Genomic DNA, 20,051 nt, shown 5'->3' on the forward strand with positions numbered 1-20,051 from the left:
CTGAAGGCTGGGCGTTAGTGACAGACGCAAAAGAATCACTGGATTCTATTCCAACCTGATTGAGAACCAACAGATGATTAGCCGTGCTGTGACAGAGCGCGTTGAACATTTTCACTGAGAGGATGGGAGGTAGCCATTGACAATAGTGAAACCCTATATACAGCTTGCTATGGAAGGAGCCTTGCGTGCATGAAGAAGAAGACAGTAGGAAAGCAGAGATTCAGAAGATAGAGCATCTCCAAAACCTCAACCTGTTCTCCATTACTGCAAAACAAGTATCCTGACTAAGAGTTACAAGATAACCATAGCTTGCTTCAAGCCGACAATCTCCGTGGGATCGACCCTTACTCACGTAAGGTATTACTTGGACGACCCAGTGCACTTGCTGGTTAGTTGTGCGGAATTGCAAAAGTGTGACTGCGATTTCGTGCACCAAACACACATACAACCCTGATAGGAGCAATAGTCTTGATGATGGAGCTTGCAGAGATTCTCTGAATCCTTGAGTAACCACAAGTACTGCATATATAAACAAATTCAAGTGATAGTTATTGTGGAAAATAATTATTAAACACAAGAAAAGAAAATAAGATAACATAAAATAGAATGAAGGACTTATGCATGAGGTACATTATGAGGAGAGTGAGTTGTGGCTCTTTATCTTATATGCATGAGTACCAGCACACCAAACTTAGGTTTGGATGTGGTGTGAGAGTAATGATCTTAAGCATAAACATGCATGTAGGTATGAAGATTGGATAGTAGCTCAAATGGAGTGTGATGTGTTAGGGCTAAATGAATGAAATAACCATGTAATGTTATGCCCTAACGTACTACTTGGTACATCTCACGTTATACGTGAGTTAAAATGATTATGTGGGCCATGTTGGGGTTCATCACGTTATACATGAGAACGCTCACATTGTACGTGAAAAGCCTTTTGTTCATACACATACTACTAAAAGTAAGGCCCCTGGGAGTAGTTTTTGCCCCTTCATTGTACGTGGGAACTCTCAAGTTGTATGTGAAAACTTTCTGTGCGTATGCACACTTTACCAAAAATAAGGTCTTGGGAGCATGCTTCCTTATCACGTTGTACGTGAGGGTCTCCACTTTATATGTGAAAGGCTTCCTATGCGTACGCACAGCGCACACTACCCCCAAAATCCCAAACTTGTGTACGCATGAATGCATGCGTACGGACAACTTCTCTTTGGCTTAGTACGCAGTGCTTTCACACACAACATGAGGGCTTTTACCACACCCAACTTTATGTAAAATCACGTGTCATAGTTAAATCTTCTGCACCAAATTTCTTGTGAGTGTTCATGCATAATGTAAAACAGATAATAATTAAGAATTAAGTAAAAGAAAAATAAAAAATACGAATGAAAAAAAAGATACTAAATTTAGAGATTTTTTGGTGGGCTTCAATTCTTGAATTTGTAATCTCTTCATCATAGATAAAGGCATTAGATTAATACTTGTCCCTAAATCACTTAAAACTCTATCAAATGTAGTATTATCAATAGTGCAAGGAATTTGAAAACTTCCTGGATCTTTCTTCTATGTTTGCAAGTTCCTTTGAATAATTGCACTATATTTCTTGGTCATCACCATTGTTTGGCCTCCCTTCAAGGATTTCCTTTTGGACAGCAAATCCTTTATAAATTTGGCATACAAGGGCATTTTTTCAAGAGCTTCTATGAATGGAATGTTGATGTGAAAAGTCTTAAATATCTCCAAGAATTTGGAGTATTGCCTCTCCTTGTTTTTCCCATTGAGCCTTTGAGGGTATGGAATTCTTGGCTTGTAATCAGGAACTGGGATTCTCTCTTTTGGTGGAACTTCTATAGCTTGAATTGGTTGCATGAAGTGGGTTGTACGTGATCCACTTCAAGATTAGTATCTTCTGGAGCTTCCTTTTTTGCCCTGACAGTGAACTCCTCCTTCTTAGTTTCTTCCTTCTCTTCTTCTCCTACCACCTTTCCACTTCTCAAGTAAATATCCTTGCACTCCTTCCTTGGGTTTGGAATTGTGTCACTGGAGAAAACATTTGTGGCTTTCGCCAATTATTAAGCAATTCGGCCTACTTGCACCTCCAAATTTCTAATTGAAGCACTATAATTCTTGAAATTGGTTCTTGTTTCCTCCTTGAAGCTTCTAGTTTCTTCCATGAATGATAGTGTGCTCTAAGATAATTTTTTTAGGGCAAGCTTGATGGAGGGAATTTTATGTCGGTCTAGATTTCCTCAATAAAAAGAATCTCTTCGTTGTAAGCATAGTCTAGACAACCAATGGATTCTCAAATCAAAGTTTAGTTTTGGTTGTCACAAGTTGAACCCAAAAAAATAACTGAGAGTATTACTCTCGGTTTATTCTTCCTAGAAATTGCAATCGAATGCTCAATTATTGGTTATGATATCAAGGGGGTTGATGATAAAAAAGGCAAGAATTCAAATGACAAGAAAGTAAAGCAAACAACTAAAGATAGCAAACACTATAGAGGCATTCATGGCAAGGATTGAGAATCAAGGTCTTCTATCCTAGTCATTAATTATAACACAACAATTACCAAGAGTTAAGCCTGTTACGTTATTCCCATATTGAGAGAAAGTCAAATAGGCCTAGTTAATCCCAATCCATAAGTAGCATCAATGGAAACAAGATTAACTAACAACTCTATATCACCAACATAAGTTGGATATTAATAATTCAAGAGTACCTATTTTCCCTTTCTAAGCCAAGAAAGCAAAAATCTACCTTAAGACTAAGCCAAGCATTTTATCAAACATTTTGGTGTGCATAAAAGGAAAAATATCATAAATTGCAAGGATAATAAAATCTATAATTACCAAATGCAAGAAACCAATAATAACAACTCAATTAAACAACAATAAACATAGAAACATCAAATTACATTAAAGGATTCAAAATTAACAAGAGTGTTCATAAACTAAAAAGTGGCACAAGTAAGAAATTAAAGAAGAACTAAGAAAATTAAAGTAATGGAACAAGGAAAAGTAAAGGAAACTAAATCAAAACAAGTATTTAAACCTATATCTAAGAGAAAATTAAACTAAAAATTCTAAATTCTAGAAAGAAGAGAGAGCTTCTCTCTTTAGAATATAACCTAAAACATGATAATAAACCAAAGCTAATTGCTCTCCCCTTATTCCTTCTTGAATTTGGCCTCAGATACTTCAGAAATGAGTTGGATTTGGGCTTGAAGAGGTCCAGAAATCGCCAGTCACCTTTTCTTTAAGTGAGTCACTTGCTTCGTGTCATGCGTATGCACAAGGTCACGCGTACACGCAACATGGAAAAATTTCAGGTCACGCATACGCGTATGTGGCAAATTTTCAAAACTTTAATTCTTCATGAATTCTCCACTTTACATGCTTTTTCTTCACTTCTTTGATTTGCCTTCTAAGCTTGAAATCACTAAACAAATCCATCAAGGCATCGAGTGGAATTAAAGTGAATTAAATTTAGCAAATTAATGGCCTAAAAAATGTTTTTAATCTTAAGTGCAAATTAGGAGAAATCCACAAACCATACAATTTCATTGAATAAATGTGAGATAAGTTAATAGAATCTACTCATTTTAACACAAGATAAACCCTAAAGTTGGGGTTTATCAACCTCCCCATACTTAAACAATAGCATGTCCTCATGCTAAACTCAAGAAAGATAAGAAAGGGGTATTAATATTTATTCAAAGTAAACTACCTAGTATGCAATTTATCCAAATACATGCAACTACTTGGTCAAAATAAATTAATTCCAAGAATACATATTTGAACATAAGGGATAAAGCAATCATAATCAAATCAAATCCAACAATTGATTAGAGTTCTTAGAAAAGAATTTACAAACTTGCAAGATAAGAGATAATCACATGTGAAAACATAGAATCGAGCAATCGAATCCCTCGCTGGATGTGTATACGCTCTAGCCGCTCAAGTGTTTAGGATTGATTAACTCAATTCTCCTCTAATCATACTTTCTAAGATTTATTTTTCATCTAATAATTAACAATTATTCAATGCATAGATACAATTATCATGAGGACTTTCCACAAGGTTGTAATGGAGCTAGGGTTAAGGTAAGGATATATATGGCTAAGTGAGTTTAAAATTGGCATCTTTGATTAACCCAAGCTCTTACCAAACACATATAACAACTTATACAATTCTAATACAATTCTAATACAACACCAAACCCAATTTTCTTTTTATTTTTTTCTTTTTATATATATAATTTTTTTAACAATAACATAATATATACAAAAGGTGAATACATATGGTTCACATAATTCATACATGAGTATGTACCCAAATTTCCAATATTTTCAAAAGAAACATAAACCATATTTTCATTAACCAAAGTTCCCAAATTTTTTCACACTTAAATGATACACACTCTCACTAGTCTAAGCTAATTGAAAATCCAAATTAAGAACATTTATTGTTTTTCACTTAGGGGATTAAAATAAGCTGAAAATAAGCTCAAAATTGGTTAACAAAGATAGATAAAAAGGTAAGGCTATTTGGGCAAGTGAGCTTAAATGAGATCAAGGCCTTAATCATATAAATATATTCATACACAAAATAATGGACATAAAGAATCAAACAAATCAAAGATTTCAATCATAGAAAGAGAATAATATACACAAGAATGAAAATAGTGGTTATGGTGTAACCACACATTAAGGCTCAAAACTCACATGATTGTGTGTTCTTAGCTCAAAAACCATGTTTCACAATATAGTTCAAGCAAGTTTCGATGAAAAGTTATTTAACACAAATAAATTAGAATGCCCTATAGATAAATTCCTTCGAAAATTTTATTATTTTGACTAAGCTTATTATATATATGCAAACCAAGAAAATGTAACTAAAAATTCTAAAAGACATGGTGCTAACAAAACAAAATTTGAAATATGAAAGTGTTGGAATTAGAATTTTTCACCCAAGATTGGCCGATCGGTCGGACGACCTCTCCACACTTAAAAGTTTGCACCGTCCTTGGTGCATTCAAAGATGAGCAAGAGTGGTACAGCGACTACGTGGATTGCTACCTTCAGCTGGTGGATCAACCGGCTGCTGCATGTTCTTTCTTTTGCTTCCCTTTTTGCTTTTTTATCTTGAAGGATAGAAAACAGGATAGTAAGACAAGTAAATACAAAATCAAGGAAGCATAGATTGTTAGAATGAGGTAAGAATCACTAAAACGAAGTGAGTGAATTAGTGTGTGACATTGATGAAAACATGTGTGTGAATTCTATGTTGCGCGCAGTTTAGAACACACACTAGCGTTGAAAGCTATGTTATAATTACACAAAAGAAGTATGTACTTCACTCATTCTAGCGTGCTTTATATACTCTAAAGAAAACTTGTAGGTTAAGACAAACAAACAAGTAATAAAGAACCAAAAACGCATTCAACCAAGAATTAAACAATTGTGAAATGAGTAATGAATGGATATTGGTTGATGTGCAAGAGAATTCAATGAACCAAATGAAATATAGAACTCAGACATCAATCGATGTCACACTTTGAAGTTTGTTTGCATCACCTAATTGACATGAAGTGGGAAATATAGTTGCTATGCAACTTAGGGAGAGAGGGACATAAGATGAGATCAATCACATAGCAAGCATGGTCCATAAAGTTTAAAAAGCTTTAAAAAAATGTCACTAGGTTAGCTTACAATCCAATTTCACAATTCTATAATTTCAATAAATAAACTAGGTGACGTAAATAAAAATCAATCATAAACAAGCACCACCTAACAAAAAATGCATCAACTACATACAATTGCCATATAATAGATAGTGAATTCAAATTACATGGTGGCTAGCTACAACATGCAATTTAGAAATCCAAAACATTCTTGAAGGCAATGTCATAAGTACTTGGTATCTACCAATATCAAGAATGAAGAATTCAACACCAAGCAACAAAGTATAACCTCCATAAAGAAATCCAACAATGAGTAATTCAACAATAAGAAATAGCAAATCAAATTAATAATCTAACATTTATTATCAAAATATAACCTATACTAACAACCTAATCTACTAAAATAGAAAATTAAACTAATTAACTAACTAGCTAACAAAAGGAGATGATGGTGGATGGTGAATGATGGTGGTGTATGGTGGGTGAAAGAGGGAAAGAAAAGGGGAGAAGAGAAAAAAAGAAAGAAAATAGAGAGAAGAGAAGAAAAGAAAAGTATGGGAGACAGGGTGCAGTCTCGTGTACGCGGAGGTCATGCATACGCGTGACATGGGAAAATAGGAGTACGCGCGACATGAAATTTTTCTTAACATACAGTTCCCACACGATCATGGCACAACTCTCTGTCCAGGCCATGTGGCGACACAATACACGCACGATTCACGCATGACCATTATTGGGGTGTCGTGCATACGCTTGAGTTTTTTTTAAGACAAGACAAACTCCAAAATTAAAAAAATCTTTAAAAATGCAATGCAAAACAAAAAGGCAATTCAAGAGAAGATTATTGACTATTCAGATATGCAACCTTAAAAAAAATTTACCCAAGCAACTAACATCTAAGAGCAATATATACAAGAATGATATAGAGAAGGAAAGTACCTAATAATGAAAACTCAGTTTATTCAACAACTATATACAACAGAGAAAGTGGAAAGAATTTACCATGGTGGAGTGTCTCCCACCTAGCACTTTTGTTTATTATCCTTAAGTTGGACATTTTAGAGAGCTCTAATCAAGGAGGCTTATGCTTGAATTCATCCGTGAACTTTCACCAATGCTTGGACTTCCATTGATTGCTAGAATTTTCATCCAAGGGCACCAAACTATGATGAAGTTCCACACAAGTTAAGAGCTCCCAAAATTGATCCTCATCTTGTAATCCGGGATCCTATACCTTATTTTCACATCAGTCTTCAAGTTGATCATGGCAATTCCCTACAGGTGGTATGCTCACTTCAAAATTATCATACAAGCACCCAAACATCCTCCTAAACCCATTCAATTTAGCAACCCTCCAACCATTGAATTTAAACTTTGATGATTTAACCATGATGAACCTAGAATGGTGCTTCTAACCACTAACCATCTCTATTTTTCTCTTGAACCCACATAGAGCTTTAAGTTGACCATCCGTCTCAAGCAAACCATATTCAAGCAAAATAAGAAAGATGAGGGATACAAATTTTACCCACTCGAATGATATAATGGTTGATGGTAACTTAGGAGGAGATGTATCCAATGGCCTTGACAATGCAACTTTCACTCCCGACCATCCTCTTTGAGGTGTTTCCACCACTTGATAAGATTCTTCAATCTCCACCTCTTGCCAAGCTTTCTCAAATTCAAATGCTTTCTCACCAACTTCTTCTAGCTCTTCCCCATCACTAAAGTCATATCTTGGAGGTTGCATACAATCTATGTCAACACCCTTTTCAAATTCAACAGGAGAAGGCTCAGCAAGATCATCGAGGAGATTGATCAGTGTGAAAAAAAAATCACTAATGATGGAATCTATTTTTTGATCAATTTCTCTCAATTCTCCAACCACTTTCACAATACTAATGATCTCAACTTCCTCCTCTTGTTACAATTCTTGCTTCAACTCCTTTTCTTCTCCTTGAAGCTCCAAGTTCTCTTTCTCATTATGCTTCTCAGTTAATCCTCCACATTCAACAATGGGAGTGTCTTGAATACATGAGCATAATGATACCAAATGATTCACTACTTCGGTTAAGCTAGCCACGAATTCCCTTTTCATCTTTTGCTCTTCTTCTTGCTTTTGGCAATAAGCTAGAAGTTCTTGTTGTTCTTGCATTAGTGGTTGGAAAACTTCGTTTAATGATGGGTGTGATAAAAAAGAGGGCTCATTGTTTGGGAGAAAAGTTTTATAATTGGAATATGGTTCATATTAGTGAATATATTGAGGTGGTTTATATGGTATTGGTGGTTCTTGGGAGTATTAATGTTGAAATGGTAGTGGCTCTAGGTATAGTTCATATGGTTGTTGGTATGGTGGGTATGGGTTAGGATCATATGGAGGTGATTGTGGTATAGGGCTTGTGAGTAAGGTTGACGAGGGCTTTGTTGAGGAGGAGGTTCATATACATATGGTGGTTATGGATGACAACCACAAGGAGATCCACCACATCCATTGGATTGGTATGCATTAGGAGTCGTATTGTAACCGTAAGAAATCGAAGGAGGTTGTTGCCAAGAAGATTGTCTATATGATTGAGGCTCCTCCCGCCTTTGATTTATGAATCCTTGATGCAAACCCTCATTGGAACTTTCATTTCTTACAACATAGTTTGAACCAAACTCATAGCCAAAATGATACGAATTCATAGTTAAAGAGAGAACAAAAACAAAAACTATTAGAAATAAAGAGAACAAAATCCTAACTACTAACTCAAATAATTAAACAAACAAAGAGCAAGCTATTCACAATATTCACATATGAACAATAACCAATAACAAGCACACATTGAAATTCCCCTGCAAGAATTTAAATGACAAGAAAGTAAAGCAAACAACTAAAGAAAGCAAACACTAAAGAGGCATTCATGGCAAGGATTGAGAATAAATGTCTTCTATCCTAGTCATTAATTATAACACAACAATTACCAAGAGCTAAGCCTATTACGTTATCCCCATATTGAGAGAAATTCAAATAGGCCTAGTTAATCCCAATCCATAAGTAGCATCAATGGAAACAAGATTAACTAACAACTCTAGATTACCAACATAAGTTGGATATTAATAACTCAAGAGTACCTATTTTCCCTTTCCAAGCTAAGAATGCAAAAATCTACTTTAAGACTAAGCCAAGTATTTTATCAAACACTTGGAGTGTATAAAAGGAAAAATATCATAAATTGAGGGGATAACAAAATCTATAACTACCAAGTGCATGAAACCAAAAATAACAACTCAATTAAACAACAATAAACATAGAAACATCAAATTTCATTCAAGGAATCAAAATTAACAAGAGTGTTCATAAACTAAAAAGTGGCACAAGTGAGAAATTAACAAGAAGAACTAAGAAAATTAAAGCAATGGAAGAAGCAAACGTAAAGAAAACTAAATCAAAACAAGTATTTAAACTATATCTAAGAGGAAATTAAACTAAAAATCCTAAATTCTAGAGAGAAGAGAGAGCTTCTCTCTCTAGAATATAACCTAAAACATGATACTAAACTAAACCTAATTGCTCTCCCCTTGTTCTTTCTTGAATTTGGCCTTAAATACTTCAGAAATGAGTTGGATTTAGGCTTGAAGAGGTCCAGAAATCGCTAGGCACATTTTCTTTAAGTGAGTTAGGTGCTTCTTGTCAGCATACATGCCACATGGCAAAATTTCAGGTCACGTGTACGCGGATGGTCACGCATATGCACAATCGACAGATTTCCAAAACTTTATTTCTTCATAAATTCTCCAGTTTACATGCTTTTTCTTCACTTCTTTGATCCAGTCTTTGCTTCCTAAGCCTGAAATCACTAAACAAATCCATCAAGGCATCGAGTGGAAGTAAAGTGAATTAAATTTAGCAATTTAAGGGTCTAAAAATATGTTTTTAATCTTAATTGCAAATTAGGAGAAATTCACAAAACCATGCTATTTCATTGAATAAATGTGGGATAAGTTAATAGAATCTACTCCTAGGTGTTGTGTAATTTTATTGATTTGTTGAGATGTTGTATTGATCTATTGGGACATGACTTTATTCTGAGCCAAAATAGTGTCTAAGACATCTAATTCCATGACTCCTTTCCTTAATGATATTTCAGAAGAGTAAAGATATTAATTATTGGCCACCATTTCAATCAATTCTTGTGCTTCCTTAGTAGTTTTTTTTCATATATAAAGATCCTCTAGACGAAGGTCCAGTGCCATCCGTGAGGTGGGAGTGATCCCATCATAAAATATCTGAAGGTGGACCTAGTCAGCAAACATATTATAAGGGAATTTTCTGAGCATATCCTTAAACCTCTCCCAAGCTTCATATAGTGATTCTCCTTCTTGCTGTCTGAATGTTTGAACATTGGTTCTGAGCTTAGTTAACCTCTAGGGTGGGAAGAATTTGTTTAGGAAATTAGTGACCAAGTTATCCCACGTGGCTATGCTCTCCTTGCACTGATTCTCTAGCCACTACTTAGCCCAATCCCTTACAGCAAAAGGGAACAGCAGCAAACCATATACCTCAGCCGAGACACTATTTGTCTTCACAGTATCATAAATTTACAGAAAGTTAGAAATAAAAAAATTAGGGTTCTCTTGCGGGGTTCCACTGAATTGGCAGTTTTGTTGAACCAATGTGACAAGCTATGGCTTTAATTCAAAATTATTGGCTCAAACAGTAGGTGTGATGATACTACTCCCTCAACTATCTGGGTTGGGGTTTATTTAAGAGCTGAGAGTCCTCCTAGGTAGATGAGCATTAATATTATTATTCTCTGCCATGTGTGGCCCAGAGAACTCTTCCCAACCACTTCTTCAATCTCCTCTTCAACTCTTTAATTTCTAGCTTATTTTCTCTTTCGCCTAAGAGTTCTTTCAATTTCAGGATCATATTGAAGTGGTTCTTTGTCTCTGTTATTCTACATAGACAAAAGCAATAAGAAAATCAAATTGGAATTCCCTTCATGACGTGAAGAAAATTCCCAGCGAGGGAATAAAACAAAAACAGTAAACAACAAAAAATAAAATGGTCTAATCTAGGTAATCAATTGGTCAATAGTTTGTTAACGACAATAAATCCCCAGCAATGGTGCCAAAAACTTGATGCGAATTTTACAATCCACAAAACACCAGCAAGTGCATCGGGCCAAATCAAGTAATAACCTCAGGTGAGTGAGGTTCGTCCCACGATGATTAACGGATTAAGCAAGCAAAATCAATCGATTAATCTAGTCAAACTAGCAAATTAGGGTTTTGTAGGACTTTAAGTATAAACAGAAATTAAACGTAGCAAAAACAAAAGCAAGCAGTAAGTGTAAAAAAGGTATATGATTAAGAAAGTTAAGGTTTCAGAGATGTTAGTCGTCTGAATGAACACTTTTAACTTTCTATTCTAATCTTGCAACGATTTTTTTATGGCAAATTATTAGTAATTAAATCCCAATCCCTTGGTAATTCAATTTCTCTTTAACATAATCAAACGCTAATCCTTTAGTCACTTAATAATTCATAAGAGTTTAACCTAGTTGATTTAAAGTTACTTATCAATCTAGTTTCAAAACATAAGAATTATGAGAATCAGTTTTCAAGTTTGATTCAATTAATCGATTTTCCAAGAGATTAAGAGAATTTAAGTCAGAGAAGAATTTTTTTCCAACATATTCAAACCCTTTGAGGTGAAGAACGAAAACCGTTTCTTAAAGAGGAATCAATTGCATCAATTAGAAATAGAAAAGTTATTGCATTAATCCATAAAACTAACGAAGCTCCTAACCTTAACCGAAGAGAATTAGAAACTTATGCTTGTTCCTGAAATCCTTAAGAAAGTAAAACTCAAAAGTGCTGAAGAAGGGAAAAGGTCAGAACCTTCTTTCCTTATATACTAACCCTTAAAGATAGAAAATCAAACATCAAACTTCTGAATCAAATTCAAAATCGAAATAGAATCAAATATTTTCCTAATTATTTTCTACCGAGAGGATCTCTTCCTTGATTGTGTGTGATCTTTAATAACTGTCATCATTAATGAGCAGATGATTGATCTTTCAAAGGGTTGAGAAATTGAAGGACTGAAGGTCTTGGTTTGAGATACTAGAAGAAGCAGCAAGGCCCACGTAGTACGTGGCCTATTCCACGTTATACGTGGTATGAAAACTTGGTCCTGGAGCGTCTTCTATGGGTCACATACAGCATGAAGTAGACTACATGGTACGTGAGCTAATTTTCCTTAAGTTTGGCTTGTTGCTTGCCCTAGCGTTGTACGTGGGAAATTCCACGTACTACGTGAAATCCAATTTGCCCGTATGTACACATGTGTGCCTATGCACACTCGCCAAAATTTACAATATTCTACGTACGCACATCTTCTGCGTAGTACGTGAAATTGTATACGTAGTACGTGAAATGGTTAATGATTGTTATTTGTGCATGCGCACACATGTGTGCGTATGCGCAATTCCTTTTTTCTTCCTTCACGTAGTATGCCATATTGTTCACGTACAATGCCAAGGCTTCCTTTTTCTATCGAGGAGCTTTATGTTCCAGGGAGATTTCTATTCACATGATCCTTCTGTTCCAAGAAGCTTTCTGTTTCCACTTTCTATTCTATTTCTTTGTGTTTTCCTTTTGAATCTTTCTGTAATCAATCAAAGTAATATTTATTCTAACATCAATTTCATTGATTATTTAACAGAAATTCTTACTAAATCAGTTGAAATTAAGAAGGGAAAACACTAAAGATGTGGACGCATCATTTGCTTTTGTTGAAAATGTAGGAGACACGTTTTTTGGCTCTTGTTGATAGAGGAGCCAAAACAGATTTGTATGGGAGCAGAGTTGTTGTAACGTCTTATTGGATAGAATAAGCAGGAGACAATTTTATTTGGTCTCATAGAGAATAAACCAAAATTAGAACAGAGATAAAAGAGTGACACAACCATATATCCTGGTTTAGCCACCATATACAATGTGATCTACATCCAGTCTTTCCCATACTGTGGTGGAATTTTCACTATCTTTCAAAGATTCCAAACACCAATTTTTCTTGGATGCAACCTAATGGGACAAATCCAACTTCTACCCAAACAAGATTTGACTAGGTTCACTCCATAGATTTTCAACCACAAAGTTCTCACCTAATTAAGTAAGGAAATTCCCTCACGATCATGAAAACAAAACAGAAAAACATACAAAGGATTTATGAAATAAATATTTGGATTTTCTCCAAGTATAACTTTTATTGCCTTTTCTCTCATTGGCTTTTTCTTAACTCCTCACATTAATTCCTTTTTTCATTAAAACAAAGAAAGATAAAATTGAGAAAATAGAATATTCAACAGAGACCGATGAAGGAGAAGAAGGTCTAGCTTTATAAGCTACGAAAACCCAAACTTTGTTCTCTCACTCCTTTAATCAACCTTTAGCCTTTTACCACTTTAATAGAGGATTAAAGCTTCCATAGCATGAAACTTGGCTTCAGCACATTTGTCTTTTTCTGCCCAAAAATTAGCAATAGCAGTGGTGCAGAAGAGAGATAGAGTAGCAGCAGTTATTAAACCATACATGCATCTATACCTACCATCTTCTCTTTTATCCTTTTTCAAATTTCTTTAAAGATATGAATCATTCGTTTGTGCTTTGGCTCCAAGTTTCTTTCTTGACCATTGATTTGTTTCAAAGCTCCATGACCTCCATTTGAATCAAATTTTCCCTTCGGTGCATGTAAAAGGAGGATTTCTTTAACAATCTTCAATGAAGCACAAATAAGGAAAATGTTTTCTGATGTAGTCTTAGGGTGTGATCTTTGCTTGAAGTCCTAGCTAATTGACTTGATTTTAGTAACCCTCTTTTTCTTCTTAATTTGAGCCTTAATTAGACTTTTCTTTTTTCTTGCTTTCCTTCTGAACTTCTTCACGTGGGTGAGAGAAAAGAGAGAGAAGAGAGAATTTGATTTGGTGGTTTGTGTTTAGTTCAGATGGAAATAGAATTTTGTTTCTTAGTTAGCAACCAAGTGAGTAAGTGAATGGACTTGGATCACTTAGTTGGACCTTATGCTTGTGTTTGGTCCAATTTTGATTTTTTCCTTTTTCTTTGTGTTTCGAGATCAACAATTCTCCTATTGGGCCAATAATGATAAACACTTTTGGGCCTGAACCAATTTTGGTCTTTTTGCTTGTTGTTGGCCCATTTTGCTTGTTACTATTTTCTGCACATTAAGCAAACTAATCACACAAACAATTGGGCTCTTAACTCCAATAATAATATTTAGTCATCATTAATTAATATATAATAGTTCTTCAAACTAAAAAATCTCTCCATTGATGACAAATATTATAAAATAAATTGTGAAAAAAAATGAGAAGAGTTTTAATGGACATCCCTTTGATGATATACTTTTTTAATGTGAACTCCCCCTTTCTTTTATTCACTTGACTCTCCTTGAATATTTGCATTTTTCAACCCGTGATCAACAAAATTTACATAGAAATAATGCCAAACATCCAAAAACTATTTCAAATTATTTTATGCTTAAGAGAACCTATCTGATCACTAGTTAATATTTACAAAATTATCAAACAAAATCATCTTTCGACCTTACTTCATAAATAATACCTAACATAGTGATCAAAATATTATTAATTAGGGCTACAAATAATACTTTTAGAATAGAACAACAGCCTCAAGCAATTAGTGATAATAAATTGTATTATCCAAAAATAAACTATTCACAATCATCAATTTGCATCATAAAAATAACAATAACATCCATCAAACACTCAACATAGCAATTAAAAACCTAACAATTCATTTTCTTTCAGTTACTCCCCCTTTTGTTATCAAAGAGGGTGAGTAATACCTACACAAAAGTTTGTTAGGAAATGAAGTAGTTCAATTAGTTCAAAGTTAAGTGTCTACAATTATTACAGTCATCTAAATAAAGTAAACAGTATTCAAAAATGTTTAAAGACCAGGATTTTTAATATCAAAAAAATAGGTTCTTAGAAAGCAGCAACATTAAACAGGATCTAGACATCAGATTCCCCATCCTTTGTTCCCAGAAGATCTTCTTCTTGTTCAGACATCACTTAATCATCTTCTAAGGAATCTATGTACTTTAAAAGCACTTCAACTCGGCTTTGAGACTTCTGTAAGGAATGCTTTCATCCTCTTCTTCTTTTATAACAGTGTCCTTGGCAGCTTTAGTTTCTTTTTATTTTGATTACTTAACTGCACCACTGCCTTTAAGAGATGAAATTTTGTTCTCTTGGGTCTCGTTGTTTTAATCAACACTAAAAACTCAAAGATGCAAGTTAAAAACACGCCATATAGTAAAGAAACATTTTTGTCACTTTTGATACAATCATGCATATGACGCATCATCAAATATGCAATAGAAAGTTTAATTTTGTTGATGATGACAAAGAGAACTAAGGTGTCACATAAAGTCACTTGCTGATAAGAATCACTTTGAAGTATGAGAATGTGTGTAGTAATACGGTATATTTGTTCTTTGACAGGACCTAAGACTCGATGGTTAGGGATAACACCATCCATAAGGAAAATATTTTCACATATATTGGTTAACACATCCTTATGTGAAATGCCCATATTATTGTCCCATTTTTCAGAGATTTAGGCATTGACACCAACATCATAATATTTAAGGTTGTACAAATTGGCATAAAAACTCTTTGACTAAATCAGGTTAAACAGGTTTTTTTATTTTAAAGAATTTTTTCCAATCCAAGTAATAAAGTTTTCAACAAAGTTAATCCCCTTTTCATCCAAAGCATTTAAATCAACCACAAAAGTTAAACATAAAGGTCTTTTAGAAATAATGGCTCTATGGAATTCATAGTTCATGCTTGTAAAAAATTGAAGTGGATTATAGTGAAAGTGAGGAAGGTTACTGAAATGTGATATAAAACTTACAGGGTCAGGATTTGCAGGTTTTATTACAAAGTTAAGAAAAGGTCTTTGGTTACCTTTTGAAGGATGAATAGATGGTGTAGAACGTCCTTGAGGATGGGATGAGAAGCGAAGAGGTGGAGACATTGGAGGTTCTTCTTCACCTATAGGTTTCTTTCTTTTTGTGCTAGAAGTTCTAGCTTCAGTTGGCACCGAAGATGGACAACGAGAGGTGTTCTTGATTTGTGCCATAGGTTCAGAAATTAGAGAAGAATGTGAAGAAGAATGGGAGTGTATGTGAATATGAGTGTGGATTTTGCTTTTTGGAGGAGGGTTCGTGGAGTACGATATTAACTAGTGCCTCTTCGTGTAGCAACTTTCTTTCTCATGTTTAAGAAACCTAATGAATGCGGTTACAGGATTGGTGGAGGTTGGAGAATATGAGAAGTTTTCAAGAAGTAACTGCTATTAATGCTTTGAAATTTTTTGAAAACACAAATAGTTATTTAAATAAAATAAAAGGTGTTTTCAAAGAAACTAATTTTGAAATGATATGTAAACAAGCAGTTTGAAAAGACAAGTCAATAATAAAATTTGAAAATCAGAATTTGATTTTACTAGATGAGAAAACCTCAAACTAATAATTTTTGAATTTATGAACAAAGTAAACAATGAAGCCCAAATCATAGAAATAGAACTTCTTCCTTTTGGGCTCAATGATGGTTTTAAAGAAACACAAAGGACCAACAAAGATTCATTTTGACCCAAATTAATTATTTTACTAACACCCAGTCTAATATTCAGGGAACCTAAAGGGAGTCATCATCTGTCCAGTTTCATCTCCTGTTAACCTGAGAGATAAAAGCAAACAAATAGCATTATCATCAATTTAATTCAAGAATCCAGACTCAACAATACCCAATGCTTTTTCAACTTATAAAATCTGTCTTCGGACAGAGATTTAGTGAAAATATCAGCAAGTTGGTCCTCAGATTTTACAAATTATATATCAATTATACCCTTTTGAATATGTTCTCTAATGGAGTGAAATCTCACTTCAATGTGCTTTGTTCTAGAGTGCAAAATTGAATTTTTAGAGATGCTTATTGCACTCATATTGTTACAAAGTAAAGGGATACTATTGACTTGTAATTTATAATATGCAAGTTGTGTTTTAAGCTGTAACAACTGTGAATAACACGAAGAAGCGGCTATATATTTAGCCTCAATAGTGGATAATGCAACTGTAGTCTATTTCTTACTTGACCACACGTTTAAGGATTGTCCAAGGAAGCAACAGATCCCAAACGTGCTTCTGCTATTAACTCGGTCACTGGCAAAATTTGCATCACAATATCCTGCTACACAAAACACATCAGACTTAGGATACCAAAAACCAAAATTAACCATGGCATTAATGTAATTAATAATTCTTTTACAACTGAAAGATGTGATTCTTTAGGTTGTGATTGGAATCTAGAACAAACTCCAACACTTTGAATAATATCCGGTCTAGAGGATGCTACATGAAGTCCAATTTGATTGACAAAAATAATCAGCCTTTGTGCAAAATATTAATATAAGTGGTTGATTTATTAAAATGATAATTGGGCTAAAAATTTAAGAAGCAAGCCCAATTAAAATCCTTGCAAGACCAACAAGGGTTAGGTCCAAAATTGAAAATAAAGAGAAAGCAAAAGATGAATGCTTCCCACGGGCACCAACTCATTCCATGGTTGGAATTCAAATTTTGAATTAAATGGATTTAATGAATGCCTTGGAATATGGAAAGAAAAAATCTGATTTGATGGCATTTATTGAGTTGGGCACGTTACAAGGCAAAAGCATGGGAATTTGATTTTAATTGATTATAATCTTTATCACACATTATTTCCATTGCTTTTCTTCTTTCTACTCTCTTTTCTCTCTCTTTGCATACGGTCACCTCACTGTCAGAGAAGAAGATGGTAGAAGCAAGTAATTTGAAGAAGGAAGCAGAGTAATTTAACAGACCGCCTCTTTTCAATGGGAAAAACTATACCTATTGGAAGGAGAGAATGAAGATCTTTGTGCAAGCAGTAGACTACAGATTATGGAAGATCATCCTAGAAGGCCCTCAATTTCCAACTGGCACAAGTGCTGAAGGAGTAGTCACCCTTACACTAGAAGCAAGCTGGGCCGAGGAAGATAGAAAGAAGGTGGAGTTAAATGCCAAAGCTGTTAATCTACTCAACTGCGCTATCAGCTTCGAGGAATACCGACGGGTATCACGTTGCACAACAGCAAAAGAAATCTGGGACAAACTACAAATCACTCATGAAGGAACCACCATTGTAAAGAAGACTCGGACAGATATGTTGAACAGAGAGTATGAAATGTTTGCAATGAAGGAGAGTCCATTGATGAAATGTTTGAAATATTCAACAACATCATTGTTGGCTTAGATGCTCTGGGAATAACATATCCTGATTCTGTGCTAGTGAGAAGAGTGTTGAGATGTCTCACAAAAGAGTGGGAAGCAAAAACTTTAATTATTTCTGAGAGCAGCAGTCTTGATTCCATGACTTGTGATGATTTGAGAGGAAACCTTCTTGCTTTTGAAAACACTTATTTGAAAAAAGAGCCAAAAAAGAAAGGAATTGCATTTTCTTCTGTAACTAACCCTCTGGATGATGAATCCAGTGATAACTCATCTGAAAATGAATTTGTGTTGTTTGCCAAAAAATTCAAGAAAATGGTGAAGTTCAAAGGCAAAGGCGGCAGCTAAAGAAAAATGAAGAAAGACCTTAGCAAAGTAACTTGTTACAATTGCAAGAAAATGGGACATTTCAAATCTGATTGTCCCAAGTTGAAGAAGGAGGAGAAAACAAAAAGAGGAAAGAAGAAGGGTCTGATGGCATCATGGGAAGATTTAGAAAATGACTCAGATAATGATGATGAAGAGACCGAAACCAAGTCACAACCATGTCTCATGGCAGGTCACATAGATCAGGTAATCTTTCATAACCCTGACATTGAAGACCTTCATCTTATGATAGATCATCTTTTTGAAAAAATAAGATGTTTTCTTCTTGATAACCAAGATCCTGAACAACAAGTTACCATTCTTAAAGCTGAAAATAGTTTTCTCAAATAAAAGCTAAGGGAGGCCGAAACTGCTTGTGATCTTGTGGAAGAAAATAAGCAGTTGAAAGCTCAACTTAGAAGTTGTGAAAGTGATCATTCGGTAGTTGCATATGTAAACTGTTTTAAGGATAATGAAGAGTTGCTAAAAAGGGTTAGAAGCCTTGAAAATGACTTAGCCAAGTTCACTCAAAGTTTTGAAAATTTAAATCAAATGCTGGCTAGTCAAAAACCACTTTTTGATAAAGCTGGTTTGGGGTTTTTGAAATCGGATGAGAAACCTTCTTTTGAAAATAGAGCTTCATCTTCTAAGGACACAAGGTTTCAAGATCCCACCTATTTTGACAAAAAGGCAATTCCAAGGTTTTGTAGGCTATGCAACCGAAAAGGTCATTTTCCTATCCAATGTTTTTTTTGGTGAAAGAATGATTGGTGATAAAGTTTACAAGTTATTTTTGATTACAATGATTTGGGACATAGGAGATGGTTTAACGTGAAAGGATCTAAGAAGATTTGGATACCTAAGGTCACTTGAGCTTATTTTGTATGTATGCCTAGCATCCAAAAGGAAGAAAAATATGTGGTATATGGACAGCGGATGCTCTAGGCACATGACCGGAAAGACAACCTTCTTCATAAAGCTTGATGAATATGATGGAGGACTTGTCACTTTTGAAGATGATGGTAAAGGAAAGATAGTGGCTGTTGAAAAAGTTGGTAAAAGTTTCTCCTCTTGTATAAATGATGTTCTCCTTGTAAATGATTTGAAACATAATTTACTTAGTGTTAGCCAATTGTGTGATTTAGGTTTTGAAGTTATTTTTAAGAAGTTTGTTTGTTTGGTTGTTTGTGAGAAAACTGGGGATATTTTATTTGAAGCCAAAAGATGCAACAATGTGTATGGATTAACTCTTGAGGATTTAAAGGAACAAAATGTAACATGCTTTACCTCTTTTGAATCTGAAAAATGGCTTTGGCATAGAAAGTTGGGTCATGCTAGCATGTACCAAATTTCTAAACTAGTCAAAAAGAATTTGGTTAGAGGAATTCCAAACATCAAGTTTGATAAGGATCTTACTTGTGATGCTTGCCAATTGGGCAAACAAGTAAAATCCTCTTTTAAATCAAAAGATGGAATCTCAACCAAAAGGCCATTGGAGATGTTACATATTGATCTTTTTGGTCCTACTAGAACTCAAAGTTTAGGAGGTAAACACTATGGTCTTGTCGTAGTAGATGATTACTCTAGATTTGGTTGGGTACTTTTTCTTGCTCATAAGAATGATGCATTTTATGCCTTCTCCACCCTTTGC

The 20,051-nt window shown here is 34.5% G+C and overlaps 1 protein-coding gene and 1 non-coding gene across 2 annotated transcripts; both read left to right on the forward strand.

Annotated features, from left to right (window-relative positions):
* The first annotated feature begins 9,979 nt into the window (after positions 1-9,979).
* LOC127742835 (small nucleolar RNA R71) lies at positions 9,980-10,086 on the forward strand. The gene has a single exon (XR_008004218.1). It is a non-coding gene; the product is annotated as a small nucleolar RNA R71 (small nucleolar RNA).
* A 7,586-nt stretch (positions 10,087-17,672) lies between these two features.
* On the forward strand, positions 17,673-18,059 carry LOC107482934 (uncharacterized). The gene has a single exon (XM_016103524.1). The coding sequence runs from the start codon at positions 17,673-17,675 to the stop codon at positions 18,057-18,059; it is 387 nt and encodes a 128-aa protein (XP_015959010.1).
* The last annotated feature ends 1,992 nt before the right edge of the window (positions 18,060-20,051 follow it).

This window comes from Arachis duranensis, chromosome 1, assembly GCF_000817695.3.
Source record: "Arachis duranensis cultivar V14167 chromosome 1, aradu.V14167.gnm2.J7QH, whole genome shotgun sequence".
In the NCBI taxonomy this organism is placed as follows: Eukaryota; Viridiplantae; Streptophyta; class Magnoliopsida; order Fabales; family Fabaceae; genus Arachis; species Arachis duranensis.

Bases quoted from the DNA above. Each gene is read 5' to 3' on its own strand.
- LOC107482934 (XM_016103524.1), top strand. From the start codon at position 17,673: ATGAAGATCTTTGTGCAAGCAGTAGACTACAGATTATGGAAGATCATC.